Genomic DNA, 17,146 nt, shown 5'->3' with positions numbered 1-17,146 from the left:
ACTGATCCCTGCGGAACACCACTAGTCACATCCCTCCATTCAGAAAAGCACCCTTCCACTGCTACCCTCTGTCTTCTATGACAGAGCCAGTTCTGTATTCACCTTGCCAGCTCACCTCTGATCCCATGTGACTTCACCTTTTGTACCAGGCTGCCATGCGGGACCTTGTCAAAGGCTTTACTGAAGTCCATATAGATAACATCCACTGCCCTTCCTTCATCAATCATTTTCGTCACTTCCTCAAAAAACTCAATCAAATTAGTGAGACACGACCTCCCCTTCACAAAACCATGCTGCCTCTCGCTAATAAGTTTGTTTGTTTCCAAATGGGAGTAAATCCTGTCCCGAAGAATCCTCTCTAATAATTTCCTTACCACTGATGTAAGGCTCACCGGCCTATAATTTCCTGGATTATCCTTGCTACCCTTCTTAAACAAAGGAACAACATTGGCTATTCTCCAGTCCTCTGGGCCCTCACCTGTAGCCAATGAGGATGCAAAGATTTCTGTCAAGGCCCCAGCAATTTCTTCCCTTGCCTCCCTTAGTATTCTGGGGTAGATCCCATCAGGCCCTGGGGACTTATCTACCTTAATGCTTTGCAAGACACCCAACACCTCCTCCTTTTTGAGAATGAGATGACTGAGACTATCTACATTCCCTTCCCTAGGCTCATCATCCACCAAGTCCTTCTCTTTGGTGAATACTGATGCAAAGTACTCATTTAGTACCTCGCCCATTTCCCCTGGCTCCACACATAGATTCTCTTCTCTGTCCTTGAGTGGGCCAACCCTTTCCCTGGTTACCCTCTTGCTCTTTATATATGTATAAAAAGCCTTAGGATTATCCTTAATCCTGTTTGCCAATGACTTTTCATGACCCCTTTTAACCCTCCTGACTCCTTGCTTAAGTTCCTTTCTACTGTCTTTATATTCCTCAAGGGATTCGTCTGTTCCCAGCCTTCCAGCCCTTACGAATGCTTCCTTTTTCTTTTTGACTGGAAGAGCAGGGGTGTTCTCCTTGCTGTCCTGGCCAATAGTTATCCCTCAATCAGTGTCACAAAAATAGATTATCTGATTATTACATTGCTGTTTGTGGGAGCTTGCTGTGCACAAATTGGCTGCTGCATTTCCTACATTACAACACTTCAGAAATACTTCACTGGCTGGAAAGCACTTTGGGACATCCAGTGGCTGAGAAAGGCGCTTTATAAATGCAAGTCTTTTTAGGAGGTGGGAGGCTGCTAGGAATGTGTTGGAATAGTCAAGTCTAGCGATAACAAATGTATGAATGAGGGTTTCAGCAGCAGAATAATTGACACAAGGGTGTCGTCATTCATCGTGCAACATTCCACAGGCCAGGGGTACCCGTTAAGAGTGTCACCCCAGTGCTTCATTCACCCCGAGATTCATGCGTGATTGATTTCCAATTATATGGCAGCCGTGTCCAAAAAGGGGCTAACTCGCTTGTGTTTTTTTTTTAAGTATCCCAATATTACAAAATGGCAACTCATTATCGACCTGGTGTGACTGACAAAATGACCATTCACTATTTATTCCAGTTTCCAGATAAATGGCTGTTAATTGGCCATGGAAGGAGGCGATAAGATTTCAGAGGAATATTCTTATTGGCTCAAGCAACTCAGGGCTTTTGATAAGAACCCTGAACCAATATTATTGTGGGAGGATGAGAAGTTGTGTGCGGAGTCTGGTGCGACTTGTTATGAGTGAAGCATCTTCTCACTGACAGATAGTTACAATGTTCTAAAAGCTGTCTAGGTTTCTTTTTTTAAATTCATTTATGGGATGTGGGCATCACTGGCTATGCCAGTATTTATTACCCATCCCTAATTGCCCTTGAGAAGGTGGTGGTGAGCTGCCTTCTTGAACCGCTGCAGTCCGTGTGGGGTAGGTACACCCACAGTGCTGTTAGGAAGGGAGTTCCAGGATTTTGACCCAGGTACTAGAAAGGCGTCTGCAATTAAAATAGTCTTAATTGGTTCGGTTGGCAGCTGGGATTCTTTTGATGTAAACTAAAGATTCTATTTCAGACCTCACACACACTATTAATGACGGATTAATAGCTTCATTACTGTAGCTCATTTCTAAGTTGGATAGTCATGGGGTTAAGCCTCATAACTGGACTGGAGTACATCAATACAGTTAACATTTCTGTGCCGTACTGAGGGAGCACTGCAATGACTCTCAACACAGAGCTTTGTCTGGATCTTTAATTTCAGATTGCCTATTTGACTAAACTGAATTCCTGTGGGATCACTGTGCCTTCTCATTACATTCTTCATCCCTCTGTGAAGCTTTGAAACATTTTCCTGTAAATGCAAGTTGTTATTGGTCGCAGAGGCTGTCTAAGCACAACAGTAACAGTACAAACGTCAGACACTCACATTTCTTGTAAAGGATCAATGCAGCCAGCAGACAGATGACGAGACCTATCAAAGAGGTGGCAGCAAACCAGCGAGATACAGCTCTCTCTGAAAGATGGAAATAAATTAATTCTGGTTGTGAGGCCCTTGCCTCCTCCGCCCTCCCTGAGATGAATAGTCCCTGACACTGGGAGTGGATGCGATCCCACAGGACCGCTTGGGGAACCAGACCCTGAGAATCAGGGTAATTGAAAAAAACAAGCACAATGCTGAGTAAACAGATTGAAGTGAGTTCCTGACAGCTCACAGAGCAAGTTGTTTGCTCATCAGATCTCATGACAGTCATGTATTGGTGACTGAAACTTGCTAACAAGCACTGGGAATTTCAGGAGGATGTCAGATCAAAATGATTGTTTTTGGAATAAGGTCAATATTAGAGAAAGGAACAGTTTTCTAATTTTGGCAACCAGTTTTACCACTAAGCACAGATGCAAAGAAAGCAAATTTGATAGATTTCTTTCAGAAAATAACATTCTAGGAGACAGTATGTGTATAATCTAAGACCTGACGTGTGGTAAGTGGAGCGTACTTGGGAGGAACAGGTGAGTTTGGACCTGTGGTTCCCAAAGTTCTCCACCCCTGGCCGTTTTCCTCACCTCATGTCTGTCTCTGTTGTAGATTAATAGATAGAGATTGATCGCTATGATCAGTCAACAACTGCATTTCCTTTTCTTCTGTCATGGGATGTGGGTGTCACTGGCAAGGCCAGCATTTGTTCCCCATCCCTCGTTGACCTTGAACTGAATGGCTTGCTAGGCTATTTCAGAGGGCAGTTAAGAGTCAACCATGTTGCTGTGGGTCTAGAGTCACGTGTAGGCCAGACCAAGTAAGGACGGCAGATTTCCTTCATATTAGTGAACCAGATGGATTTTTACAACAATTAATGATAGTTTCCTGGTTTGATTGGTTTCATGTGCTGAGACTAGCTTTCAATTCCAGATTTGTTTTTATTAATTAATTCCACTTAAATTCCACCAGCTGTCATGGGGCGAGGTATTAACCTGGGCTTCTGGATTACTAGTCCAGTGACATTACCACTATGTCACTGCCTTGTTGTATCACGTGACTAGCAGGATGGTAGAAGGTGAACTAAATGGACCCTGGTCTTTTAACATCCAGCAATTCCCACATTCCTAAAGCTCGTTTCCAACAATTTTCCCTGACCCCCAAAACTGGACAGCACTTTAAAAAAGCTCTAAATGTGGAACATTTGAATTAAAAACAAGATTCATGATTGAGGTGTGTGAGATTCTGAGGGGTTAAATAGGAAGAAACCTTTTACCTTAGCGGAGGGGTCAAGAACCAGTGGACATAGATTTAAGGTAAGGGGCAGGAGGCTTAGGGGGGATTTGAGGACATTTTTTTCACCCAGAGGGTGGTTGGAATCTGAAACGCACTGCCTGAAGAGGTGGTAGAGGCAGGAACCCTCACCACATTTAAGAAGTATTCAGATGAGCACTTGAAACGCCATAGCAATCAAGGCTACGGGCCAGGAATATGGGATTAGAATAGTTGGGTGCTGGATGGCCGGCACAGACACGATGGGCCGAAGGGCCTGTTTCTGTGCTGTATAACTCTATGATGCTACACTGAACATCCTCAGCAGACTCTGAGACTCCTCACCCTGCATTAGGGTGACAGCAACACAAAGGGCAGCGGCTGAATTAAGAGTATAGAAGCCTGACTATTTCCTTAATTAAATTTAAAACAAGGAATGAAGATCAAAAGTCATTCACATTTAATATGAGTTAAAGGGTGCTTTAAGTATCTATAAAGGCTTTCCTACTTGGCTGTGTACAGTAGATTTTTTCATGCAGTGGGTAGATGTCATCTGACCAGACCTATAAGAGAATGACAGTCATGTTAACACCAAAGTTGTTTTAAAGCACAACTGTCTACGTCCATAAACCAATTAGTACTCGTATTCTCTCTCGTCCTCTCCCAAAGATGCCACTTCTGGCTGAGGCGGGGCTCCATTGATTTACGAAAAATGGATGTCATTGCAAAGATTGCCTGAAATACCATTCGACTATAGAAGGAGAAGGCATGTGAGTTATGAGAAGGCTTTTGAGTGGGCTACATTGAAGTTGTGAATAGGTTTTGGAGAAGCAGAGAGAGTGAAGTATAAAAGTCCAAGGTGCTTGTAAGATGTTGGGGTGGGGGTCATTTTCATCTTTGACACGGGTGTAAAAACTGGCCATTGTAGATCGCCCACCTGTTATACATACCCCAATTTTCAGGCAGAGTGTGCAATGGCTGGCCTTTCCCTAATACCAGTTTTCCACATAAGAGTTTTCCACTTGTTTGCCCTCTTAGGAAACCACATGGTTTTTGGATAGGGTGGAGAGAGTATATAAACTAGGTATCGCAATGATGTGGGACAGGCTGAATGAACAAGAGGGTCTTTTCTAGTCCATTTCTGTTCATACGTTTTCCTCCAGGCAAATCTTATATGTATCCTGGCAGCTAGCTTGTGAACTATTCTCCAGAGTTTGAAGGGATGGTCACCCACTGAGAGTTTGAAGGAATGTTTTTAGATCTTCTTTCCCGAACTTGACGGCTGCTGTGGGGTGCAGTCTGACAGTTGCTAACAGCCCTCAGGCGCAAGTCATAGTTTGTGAGCATACACAGTGCCAGCAGACAAGTCAATGATGGGATGTATCACAGCTCAATCTTCTCCTCAGCTGATGTTCACAGAGGGTCAGGAGTGACCAGGCACAGGAATTCCTGCTGACCTCCCCTCCAATCCTGAGGCCAAATTTAGTGTCTGCAACACTGCACTGTCTCAGTTCACTCCAGGATTTATGGATCAACACCACATGTTGTCATGCATTCCCCTAATTGAGTAACTGAGAATAACTTTCGCAAAATCTTATTGTTGTTAAAGACAGTGTCAGCCATGGTGCTCACTGGAACAACGTGGATATATAAATCTCTTGGGTCATATTTAGATTAGGTTCTTTGAGACAATGGTCCTTGGTTTGTAACACTGGAATTTCCTCCTTCCAGGAATCCCAGAATGATACAGCACCAAACCTGTGTCCTCCAGTTACCGATTCTCCTGCAGTGAAAACAGTTTCTCTAAATCTACGCTATTAAACTCCCACAACATTTTGAACAACATGTTCTAATTTGTTTATTCTGTACCTTCCAGGCTGGGTCTTACTAAACGCACAGCTTCCAGGAGATGGTTCCCTCTAATGGACGTATTAGATGGATATGGATGTGAAGTTCGATGATGAAGGGTGGGTGGAGTGTCATATGGAACATAAACACCAGCATGGAGCTGTTGGGCTGAATGTCCTGTTTTTGTGCTGTAAATACTTTGTGTATTCAGGCACATAATATAGCCTTAAACAGACTAGTAAGTCTTGCTTGGAAGTGCATATTGTGCGGGTGTTGGGTGAGGAATGGCTGAGATAACATGCCTGCGAATTGCCAACCTACTGACGCCCTCTGTTGGGGGCTCTCACGTTGAGCGCCCCCTATGGACAAGGTTGATGGACATTGCCTGGTGCCTATAGAGCCCCGTGCCAACAAGGAGTCAACGCCATCTGGTGAGGATAGAAGGAAACTGGCAAAAAGGGGAGGAAAAAGGAAAGAAATTATCGATATTTGCTACTCCTCACATTCACAGTAAACATGATTAACACTGGAAGAACCCAACAGGAGGAGATACTAACCTTCACACATAACACCTTGTGTTGCAGAGATGGTTTGATGCTGAACTCGTGCATCTTCGATTCAGAGATCTACAAGTTGGCAAAAATGCAAATTACTCGATGACGGAAAGGACCATTGTGTCTACGAGTGACTCTTTGCAAGAAAGGGACTCAACCCTGCTCTTCCTTATGATCTCTTGAGATGTGCGCAGTGTAGGAGCAAAATCAAGTACTTGAGACTGAGTTTGAATGATGTTTTTCAGATTAACACTTATGGTGGTAAATAGAAGTCTGTCCTTATTATCCCATTGATAACATTGTTCTCAATAACCATTTAGCAGACATTGCTGTTGCTACCTCAGCAAGGTAAGACATCAGTCATGTGTTGACTCAACATATGATAGGAAGGGAGGTCTTATTTCTTCATTGCCTAACCCCCCTTATCTCCCTCTCCATCCTAAAAGCGCTGACTCTTAGTGTAAACAGTTAATTTAGCACATATCATTTGCAGGGCTATGGGGAAAGGTTAAGGTAATGGGACTAATTAGATAGCTCTTTCAAAGAGCTGGTACAGACATGATGGGCTGAACAGCCTCCTTCTATGCTATATCATTCTATGACTCCATGATACCAGTGTTTGAACAGCACAGCTGCACAGCTCCTTGCTGTGTTTTTGCCAATGGGGCCATTGGTGTAGCTATCAAAGTCTTGATTAATGGATGTCAAATCTAACATTTACCCACAAACCTTCCATCAAAGGAATCACCAGAGATTGATCAGGATCAGGAACCCCGGCTTCTTACCCTTCATCATGGTGTTACATTAGGTTTTTTCCTACCCTTCTCAAATATTAGAATCTCAGGTCACACTCATGGGCAAATTCCAACTCTCCATATCTCTGCAGAGTGTCTCCCTTGACCTCGAGATGTATCAGTATCAGTATCAGTAACACATCAGGGGTAATAAAATATAAACCCCTGTCTGTTAATTGCTATTAGTTCCTGCAGTTATCCAGTAACTTCATGGGATTTATCTTACCTTCAATAAGTAAATAGAGCATTAAGCCTTCAGACTTCATTCTAAGTTTAAAACCATTGAGCAAATGTATTTAACAAAAGACGAATGAGCAACTAAGTGACAGTTGTCTAATAGTTATAGAATTACAGTAGAAAATCTCCTACCTAAATGCTCGAGCATGTGGAATAATAAAAAGATGGTGCCTGTAAAAATTAGACCTTTTGGAATTTAAATTATTTTGAATTATAAGTCTTTCTTTTATTTCTTATCACTGGCAAAGGCAATAATAATCCCTTCTGCTTCTTGGAAATTTCAAACTGATATCTCCCTCTTTCAAGAGTTTTAAACTGACTTTTCCTTTCAATGGAAATTCTAACGGACTCTCCGATTTAAACATGACATCCTTTCTAATGACCCAAGAAAACAGTTACTGCCACTTCCTAGATTTTAAATATCTGACCACTCATATTTAAAGGGAATTGCTATTCATTTACAAACTAGTCACATAGCATTATTTAAGTTCAAATTAATCCCTTCCCCAGTCAATAACTGATAAAGTTCTGTTAGGAAAAGTTTGGTATGAGGATCTGAACTGCCTATGTGTGTAGGGACTGAATTTACAGAAACGGGTCTAAATTAAAACTATAGTTGTGTTGCCAAAATAGGCTTGACCTGGAGCTTTGCTCAATTGCCTTTGGGATTTGTGAAAGCACTAACCAGAATTTTTCCTGAATTGGTTACAGTTTTTTTTTTACTGTATCTTTTTGACTCTCCCAGATCGTGTGAGAGTTCCAGATTTCCACAATATAATCACTTGATCTAGGAAAGTCAAGAAGATGCAGTTAAAGAAAAAACTGTAGGCAATTCAGGAAAAACTCTGGTTAGTCCTTTCCCGGATCCCAAAGCGTATTAAAGGTAACGGAACCAAGATGGAGTTAAGATACAGATCAGGCATGATCTAATTAAATGGCAGAACAGACTCAAGGGGCTGAATGGCCTCCTCCTGTTCCTATCCCTCTGATTGGGAGTGGGGCTACACTGACAATATGGCTGCACCATGTCTGGATGGAATGGGCTAGAAAAGGGTTGGTCCTTTACTACTTGCCTGACAGGGTGGTGGAGGTAGATTCAAACATGGCTTTCAAAGCTAATTGGATAAGCACCTGAAGGGAAAATATGTGCAGGGCTATGGGAAAAGGGCAGGGAGTGGAACTATCTAAGTTGCTCTTGCAGAGAGCCGAAATTAATTCAATGGGCCGAACAGCCTCCTGTGCAGAAACCATTCTATGATCTATAGCCTTTTGTGTATACTGGTAAACAGCTGGATGTTATGATGGCAGTGGGTGGGGTGGGTTCTGAGATGGGCCAAATAACCTACTTCGTCTCTATCAATGTTTAGATTTTGACTGCTGAATTCAGTGAGTTATTAAGTAAAGAGAAGAGGCAATAGTATAATCAGGTATTGACTAGAATTCCCTTCAGTGATTTTAACCAGAGCTGAAGGGCTGCTATTGAGTCATTAGTAATGCAGCAGTTAATGGCCTCTCCTTTCAGCTGTTGCTGATCTCAACATTTTGTCCACTAACAACCTAACCAATTTTTAAATTTGTTCATGGAATGTGGGCATCGCTGGCTAGGCCAGCATTTATTGCCCATCCCTAATTGCTCTTGTGAAGGTGGTGGTGAGCTGCCTTCTTAAACCGCTGCAGTCCTTGTCATGTAGGTACACCAACAGTGCTGTTAGATAGGCAGTTCCAGGACTTTGACCCAGTGGGGATAAAAGAGTGCTGTTGGTATGTGATTTGGAGGGGAACTTGCAGGTGGTGGTATTCCCATGTGCCTGCTCCCCTTGTTTTTCTAGGTGGAGGTAGAGGTTGTGGGTTTGGGAGGTGCTGTCGAAGGAGCCTTGGCGAGTTGCTGCAGTGCATTTTGTAAATGGTACACAATGCTGCCACTGTGCATCAATGGTGGAGGGAGTGAATGTTGAAGGTGGTGGATGGGGTGCCAATCAAGCGGGCTGCTTTGTCCTGGATGGCGTTGAGCTTCTTGAATGTTGTTGGAATTGCACGCATCAAGGCAAGTGGCTTGTATTCCATCACACTCCTGACTTGTGCCTTGTAGATTATGTAAAGGCTTTGCAGAGTCAGGAGGTGAGTTACTCACCGAGAATTCTCAGCTCTGACCTGCTCTTGCAGACACAGTATATATTTGGCTGATCCAGTTAAATTTCTGGTCAGTGGTAACTCCTTGGTGTGTTGGCCATTATTGACCACACCTTGCAGGAATATTGAGCTGGCCATTGACCATAATTGGCCTTGTTGCCTTTTGTCGTCAAGAAGCATCAAATAGAACTTACCAACAATTCTTGTACTTCCGACATGTTTGTGAGCCACCCTGTATTGTCTTCCTTGTAGTAGAACATTGCTTTGATTCTGATTGTGCAGATTGCTGGAAAGCCACTGGGTTGCAATTGGAGAGATAAGGGAGTTGGCTCCAGCTTGATATTCAGGCAATGACTCCCTGCATTCAAACAGCAATGTATAAATAACTTGTTTAAAAAAAACAAGTAATTGCACAGAGGATTAGGAGAAACAAACAGCATTAGAATAAAGAATAGTTCAGAAATAGGGGGGGATCAGACAGGGGAGAAATACAAGGCTGACTAAAGTGGGACTGGAGTGCATGTACGTAAAGTGCAGGTTGTGGCAAATAATGTTGGTAAGTTGTCACATGGGATTATGATATAGTGGCTACAACAGAGGCTCAAAACAATAGGAGGAATGGGAATTTGATATCCCTGGCTATAATGTACAAGCGTCAAGAAATCTATGGTCATGGAACAAGGTGTTGCATCTCCACCCCTGATCACACTAAATAACATCCCATTGGAAGTGATTAGCAAATTCTGCTACCTTGGATCCACGGTGACAGACAATCTGTCCCTTGATGTAGAGCTTGACACACACATAGAGAAAGCAGCTACCACCTTTGGCCGACTTGCAAAATGCGCTTGGGATAACACCAAGCTGACTCTTAGGACCAAGCTCATGGATTATAAGGTCTGTGTTCTTTGCACCTTGCTGTATGAAACATGGGTGATTAACAGCTACCAGGAAAAGAAACTCAATAATATCCACCGTTGCTGTCTGCAGTGCATCATGGGTATATCCTGGCAGGCCAAAATCACAAATGTGGCAGTCCTCTCAAAGGCAGAGCTCCCAAGTGTGTTGGCACTAATCAGAGGAGGCTTCGGTGAATTGAATACATCCACAGGATGGAAGACGGTCGCATACCAAGGAACTTCTGTATGGTGAGGTAGCCGGGGACAGATGGCCAATGGGGCGCCCAAAGCTCCGCTTCAAGGATACTTGCAAGCGTGACATGAGGCTGTAAATGTCGACTATCGCACCTGGAGTCACTAGCTGACAAAAGAGGGAAATGATGACACATCCTGTGGACTGGTGTGCACTACCACTTGCTACAGCAGCCAACTGTGTAACAGCCCCGACAAACAAATTTTTCTGCAGCACCTGTGGAAGAGTCTGTCACTCGAGAATTGGCCTTTATAGCCACTCCAGGCGCTGACCCACACACCACTGACCACCTCCAGGCGCTTACCCATTGTCTCTTGAGACAAGGAGGCCAAAGAACAGCAGCTTGGCAACAGCTGTCAACATAAAAAACACTAACTCACAGCATTACTTGGCAGCTTCACATGCAGCACTTGTGGCAGAACCTGCCTCTCAAGGATTGGCCTTCACAGCCGTCAGCAAAGGTGGATCAAGAGAAGACACCCCACCGAAATGGATTGTTTGCTGCGTGTCCATCATCTTTTATAGATAGAAGGATGCCAACCAACCATGATATATTCAGGAAGAATAGAGAAGGGAAAAAGGAGTGGGGTGGGCTGGCAGTATTGATCAAAGTTACTATTACAGCCCTGGAAAGGAATGGTGTGCTCAAGGAGAGAATCTATTTGGGTAGGGTTAAACATAACAGGAGTTATAACGGTGCTGGGTGTAGACTATAGATCACAAAATAATGGGAAGGAGATAGAGAACAATCAGCCTAATGGTGGTGGGGAAACTTTTAGACAAAACTCATTTTCATTTGGAAAAACATGGATTAATCAATAACAGCCAGCGTGTATTTGTTAAAGGCAGATCATAACTAACTTGATTGAGTTCTTTGATGAAGTAACAGAGAGGGTTGATGAGGATAGTGCGAGTGATGCTGTGTATATGAACTTCACAAAATAGACTTGTTAGAAAAATTGAAGCCCATGGGATTAAAGGGACAGTGGCAGCTTGGATACAAAATTGGTTGAGAGACAGAAAGCAGAGGGTAGTGGTGAACAGTTTCTTTTGAGACTAGAGGGACGAATATAGTGCTGTCCCAGGAGTTGATTTTAGAACCGCTGCTCTTTTTTATATTCATGATCTAGACTTGGGTATAGAGGGCATAACTTCAAAGTTTGCAGATGACATGAAACTTGAAAAAGTAGTATACAGTGAGGACGATAGTAACAGACTGCAGGATGACACAGACAAACTGGTGAAAGGGGCAGAGATAGAAGATAAAATTTAACGTAGAAAAGTGTGAAGTGATGTATTTTGAAAGGAAGAATTAGGAGAGGCAATATAAACTAAAGGGTACAATTTTAAAGAGGGTGCAGGAACAGAGAGATCTGGGGGTATATGTACACAATCTTTGAAAGTGACAGGATTGGTTGATTAGGTTGTTTAAAAAAAGTATACAGGGCTCTTAGCGTTATAAATAGAGGCATAGAGCACAAATGCAAGGATGTTGTGCTAAACCGTTGTAAAGTTATGCTGTGTAAAGTAATGATAAACCTTTACAAAATACTGGTTAGGCCTCAGCTGGAATACTGTTCCCAATTCTGATTGCAATACTTTAGGAAGAATGTGAAGGCCTTGGAGAGAGTGCAAAAGAGATTTACTAGAATGTTACTAGGGCTGAGGAACTTCAGTTGTGTGGAGCGACTGGGGTTGTTCCCCTTAGAATGGAGTAGATTAATAGGTGATTTTACAGAGGTGTTCAAAATCACGAAGAGTTTTGATTGAGTAAATAAGGAGTTTCCAGTGGCAGGTTGAGGAAAGTGCAGGGTGTGGGGACTATTTCAAAAGCTTTCAAAGAGCCATACAATGGGTCAAATGGACTCCTTCTGTGCTATACGATTCAATGATTGGAAATAACACAGGAAGACTGTGAGCATCTGAAAGAGAAAAGGTGACATTGGGGGGTCAAAAATATAGCCTTTGGGCAGTATTCAGTTTACAGAATGATTTAATCTGGCCCATAGACTTCCAACGAATCTTGATTTATTTAGCTTATTGGAGTTACCCCTTTGGCCAAGCTGGCTGGATGGGTTTTATAACATGTTGAAATCACTTATATGACGCCCGCATTTAACAGTCGTGGCTCATTGTGGTAGTGCTTTCACCTCCTGAGTTAAAAAGTTGTATTTCAAAGCTCATTCCAGGGACATAATCGAGTCTGACACCTCAGTGCAGCACTGAAGGAGTGCTGCACTGTCGGAAGTGCTGTCTTTAGATGAGATGTCAGGATATTTCAAAGTACCTTATAGCCACTGAAGCACTTTTGAAGTGTAGTCACTGATGTAATGTAGGAAATGCCAGATTTGCGCACAGCAAGCTCCCACAAACAGCAATGAGATAATGATTACATAATCTGCTTTTTAGTGATGTTGATCGAGGGATAAATATGAGCCAGGACACGAGGAATAACTCTCTGCTCTTGGGATCTTTTACCTATAATTGAGAGGGCAGACAGAGCCTTGGTTTATTGTCTCATCTGAAAGACAGCACCTCCGACAGTGCCGCACTCCCTCAGATGTGTCAGCCTAAATTATGTGCTCAAGTCTCTGTAGCGGGGCTTAAACCCATAAATGCTCTGCCTCAGAGGTAGCGGTAATGAGGAATATAAATTCTAAACTTCAGAAGCAATTTGAGTGATCCCAAAGAAAACATGTAAGCAGTCTGTCCAGGACAAGTAAGCTTCCTTTTCAATAGCAAACTGTAAATAATTGCAAGGATGTGTATTTACTTAGGAGTATCAAGTTAAGACACTTGATAGTCATTGAGCATTCCCTGTAGCCTCTCACGTACCTTTGAATGGGCACTCCATTTGCTCGTGGTACAGACTGTGACTTTTTGTGGCAACCTGTGGTTAAAGGAATGCAGAGTTGGTCATTGTGGTGGAAAACTCTTTACTGGTGATGTGATTCCCAAGGGAATGGGAGGATCCGACCTAGTGAAATGGACAATTTGCCTTTGTTGCTTGCACCACCAGAACTTTACAGGGGATGTGGGGGTGGGGGTTAGGCAATGGCATGGGGGGGGTGGGTGGGGGGTGGGCAACAACAACTTACATGGCTATAGCGCCTTTCACATAGAAAAAGATCCCAAGGTACTTTACATTAGCTAAACAGTGATTGCCGAACCAAAGAAAGAGACATTAGGACAGGTGAGCAAACGCTTGGCCAGATAGCTGAGTTTTAAGGAGGGTCTTCAGGGAGAAGAGAGAGGGGAGAGGTTTCCGGAAGGAATTCCATTGTGCGGGGCCCAGGCAGCTGAAGACACAACCGGCAATGATGGGAAGAGAAAGGGAGGGAATGCACGTGCGACCAGGAACACAGATACAAAATCTAATCAAAAAGGTTAACGGAATCTTGGGCTTTATCTCAAGGGGGCTGGAACATAAAAGGGAGATACCGATGCTTCAGTTGTACAGAGCCTCGGTCAGACACCATCTGCGGTACTGGGTTCAGTTTGGACACCACACCTGGGGAAGGATATATTGGCTCTGGAGAGAATGCAGTGCAGATTCACCAGAATTATTCCAGGGATGAAAGGGTTAAATTTATGAGGGCTGGTTGCTTCGACTTGGCTTGTAATCCCTTGAGTTTAGACTTTTGAGGGAAGACCTAATGGAGATGTTTAAAATGAGAAACAGATTCAATAGAATAGATAGAAGCTCGTTCTTCTGGTAAGAGAATGCAGAATAAAGGGCCACAATCTTAGAATTAGAGTTAATTCCTGAAATCAGAAAGCACTTTTTCACTGAAAGGGTAGTGGAAATCTGGAATTCTCTCCTCCAGACGGCTGGCATGCTGGGATCGATTGGAGTTTTCAAAACTGGGATCGATAGATTTTTTTGTTAAGTAAGGGTATCACAGGTGAACGAACATATTAAATCTCCCTCATCAATTTTGAAGAGAAATTTAATTGCCTTAAATTGAAAAGTAATTTGTAGAAGGCAGTATTTACAAAGAAGCCTGCATGTCCTGATTTTGAAACACTGACGGTTTATTAATGTGTCATAATCACACTTAATTCAACTATTTTATGTAACAATTAGATTTTGCACTGGGGAAGGTGCAAAAGAAGATTCGCAAGGATGATAACAGAACTGAGAGGTTAAAACGATCAGGAATGGCTGAACAGGATACGGCTCTTTTCTTGAGAAAAGAAGGGACCAAAAAAGGAGTTATAAATATAAAGATAGTTACTAATAAATCTAATAGGAAATTCAGGAGAAACTTCTTTATCCAGAGAATGGTGAGAATGTGGAACTCACTACCACAAGTAGTGAAGGCAAGTAGCACAGATACCTCTAAGGGGATGCTAGATCAGTGCCTGCGGGAGAAAGGAATAGAAGGATATGCTGATAGGGTGAGATGAAGTAGGGTGAGAGGAGACTCGTGTGGAGCGTAAACACCAGCATCGAACAGATGGGCCGAATGGTCTGTTTCTGTGCAGTAAATTCCAACTAAAAAAGCAAAAGACTGAAGTAAACCTGGAACTTACCCGGACACACAGACACGGAATCACCGGAACATTCTTAAAGATGACGCTGTTAGTTTTCCCAATAGTGTCCTCGGGTGGCTGTAATTCAAACACAGAATACTTGCGATAATCTGCCTGACCAGTTAGTGCTTTTTGAAGCGGAGGTTTCTAGAATTGTCCATCGCGGGTCCATCAATGCCAGATTAAGAGAAAGTTAATCTAAACCTGAACTGCGGGCCCTGTAACTTTCCGTTCAGACGCCTACTTCCGGAACATTCTGCTCTTGTTTGCTATCCAAGGAAGGTGTTGGCAATTGGACAGGATAGCTGCGTACTTACTGCGAGGTGTTGAGCCTCTTCAGTGCTGCAGTATCGGCTCCTCCAGATACAGAGATATACCAAGTACTCGTGGTTGGGATGGGAACTGGTGTAGGTCACATTAAAGTCAGTGTTGTTCAGGACACATTGGATGATGATCTCTGGAGAACAGGAATTTAAGTTACGCAGTTACATGGCAACAGTTTTAGGCAGGAGATGGTCATTGGTCTATCTAACCCTCCCATACACAGTCTGACGACACATTAGGGTGTCTGGGTGATGGTCTATGTGACTTGGTTTTCCATAATGTGTAGTACATGAACCCACTGAGCCATTAGGAAGGGATAATTCATAGCTTTTAATACTTTTATTTCTATTTTGTACCCTGCAATAGGACAGCCACAGAAGCCTCCTCCTCTGGGAGGAGATCGCACTGATTCAGCCTGTCTGCATCTCTAAGGGTGCAAACCCAGGAGCAGCTGTCAACTAAGGGGATAGCAAGAATACAGATGCACTGTCACCGCCTTCTAGTAAGTTGCTGCAGTGTTTTATTAAAATATTTTTTTATAATTTTATATCGAATTACATTGAGCGTACAGCACAGAAACAGGCCATTTGGCCCAACTGGTCTATGCTGGTGTTTATACTCCACATGAGCCTCCTCTCACCCCTCTTCATCACACCCCATCATTATATTCTTCTATTCCTTTTTCCCCCATGTGTTTATCTACCCTCCCCTTGAATTCACCTCAATTACTCCATGTGGTAGCAAGTTCCACATTCTCACCACTCTCTGGGTAAAGAAGTTTCTCCTGAATTTCCTATTGGATTTATTAGTGACTATCTGATATTTATGGCACCGCCACCCCCCCCCCCCACCCCCCCACCCCTCGCCACCCGAGTTAGGACTCCATCACAAGCAGAAACATTTTCTCTCTGTCTATCAACCCTTTTCATAATTTCCTCTATCAGGTCGTGTTCTTGGTCTTTTCTTTTCTAGAGAGAAGAACCTCAGCCCATTCAGTCTTTCCTGATAAGTATATTCTTTTAGTTCTAGTCTCATCCTGGTGATTATGAATCTTCCCCAGTGCCTCCATGTCCTTTTTATAATATGGAGACCAGAACTGCACACACAGCCTGACAGACACAGGGAGCACATATTATTTGTTTAGAGTCTGTAAAGTTCCTCACTGAGGAGGGCACAAACACTCTACACAGTAAACATGCCAGCTCCCCCTGCCCCATCTCCACCTGGACAGAAGTCTTCAGCGTATCTTTTCATCAAGGGATTGTTGCAACCTGAAAAAGAGAGAAAATGTATCACTGGAAGATTCTGGAAAATTCCCTGTCATTTAAGCTTCATCACAACACTTAAGATATACTTACACATAGATTATTTCTTTAAGATTTGTGTGTGAAACTGTGCTGCACTAGAATGCTCCCTCGCACTCCCTCCTGTGCTCTCCCACACTCCCTCCTGAAGGAGTGTGAGGGAATGCTAGGCTCAGAGAGGATCAGAGGGTGAGCTGCCTTCTTGAACCGTTGCAGTCCTTCGGGTGTAGGTACACCCACAGTACTGTTAGGAAGGGAGTTCCAGGATTTTGACCCAGCGACAGTGAAGGAACTGTGATATAGTTCCAAGTCAGGATGGTGTGTGACTTGGAGGGGAACTTGCAGGTGGTGGTGTCCATATCCTTTAGAACCTTGAATACCTCAATATCACCCTCAACCTTAACTCTTTTGGAATAAAAATTACAGATTCTGAAGCCCCTCCTCTAATCCGAGACAGGGATAACGAGAAATTTTTTCTCTCAGAGGGTCATGAGTCTTTGGAACTCTCTTCCTCAAAAGGCGGTGGAATATTTTTAAGGCAGAGGTTGA

At 43.2% G+C, this 17,146-nt stretch overlaps 1 protein-coding gene across 1 annotated transcript in view; it reads right to left on the bottom strand.

Annotated features, from left to right (window-relative positions):
• The window catches only part of LOC137384040 (uncharacterized), a 65,975-nt gene that overhangs the window by 11,643 nt on the left and 37,186 nt on the right, over positions 1–17,146 (bottom strand). The window contains exons 7-14 of the mRNA XM_068057603.1: positions 16,517–16,564; positions 15,287–15,426; positions 14,970–15,047; positions 13,269–13,323; positions 9,476–9,639; positions 6,124–6,192; positions 4,227–4,281; positions 2,402–2,488 (exon numbers count right to left, since the gene is read on the bottom strand). Coding sequence (XP_067913704.1) covers positions 2,402–2,488; positions 4,227–4,281; positions 6,124–6,192; positions 9,476–9,639; positions 13,269–13,323; positions 14,970–15,047; positions 15,287–15,426; positions 16,517–16,564 — 696 coding nt within the window. The remainder of the gene's footprint in view (positions 1–2,401; positions 2,489–4,226; positions 4,282–6,123; positions 6,193–9,475; positions 9,640–13,268; positions 13,324–14,969; positions 15,048–15,286; positions 15,427–16,516; positions 16,565–17,146) is intronic.

Source organism: Heterodontus francisci, chromosome 25 (assembly GCF_036365525.1).
Source record: "Heterodontus francisci isolate sHetFra1 chromosome 25, sHetFra1.hap1, whole genome shotgun sequence".
NCBI classification, from domain to species: domain Eukaryota; kingdom Metazoa; phylum Chordata; class Chondrichthyes; order Heterodontiformes; family Heterodontidae; genus Heterodontus; species Heterodontus francisci.
This window is presented reverse-complemented; position numbering and strand designations above follow the sequence as displayed.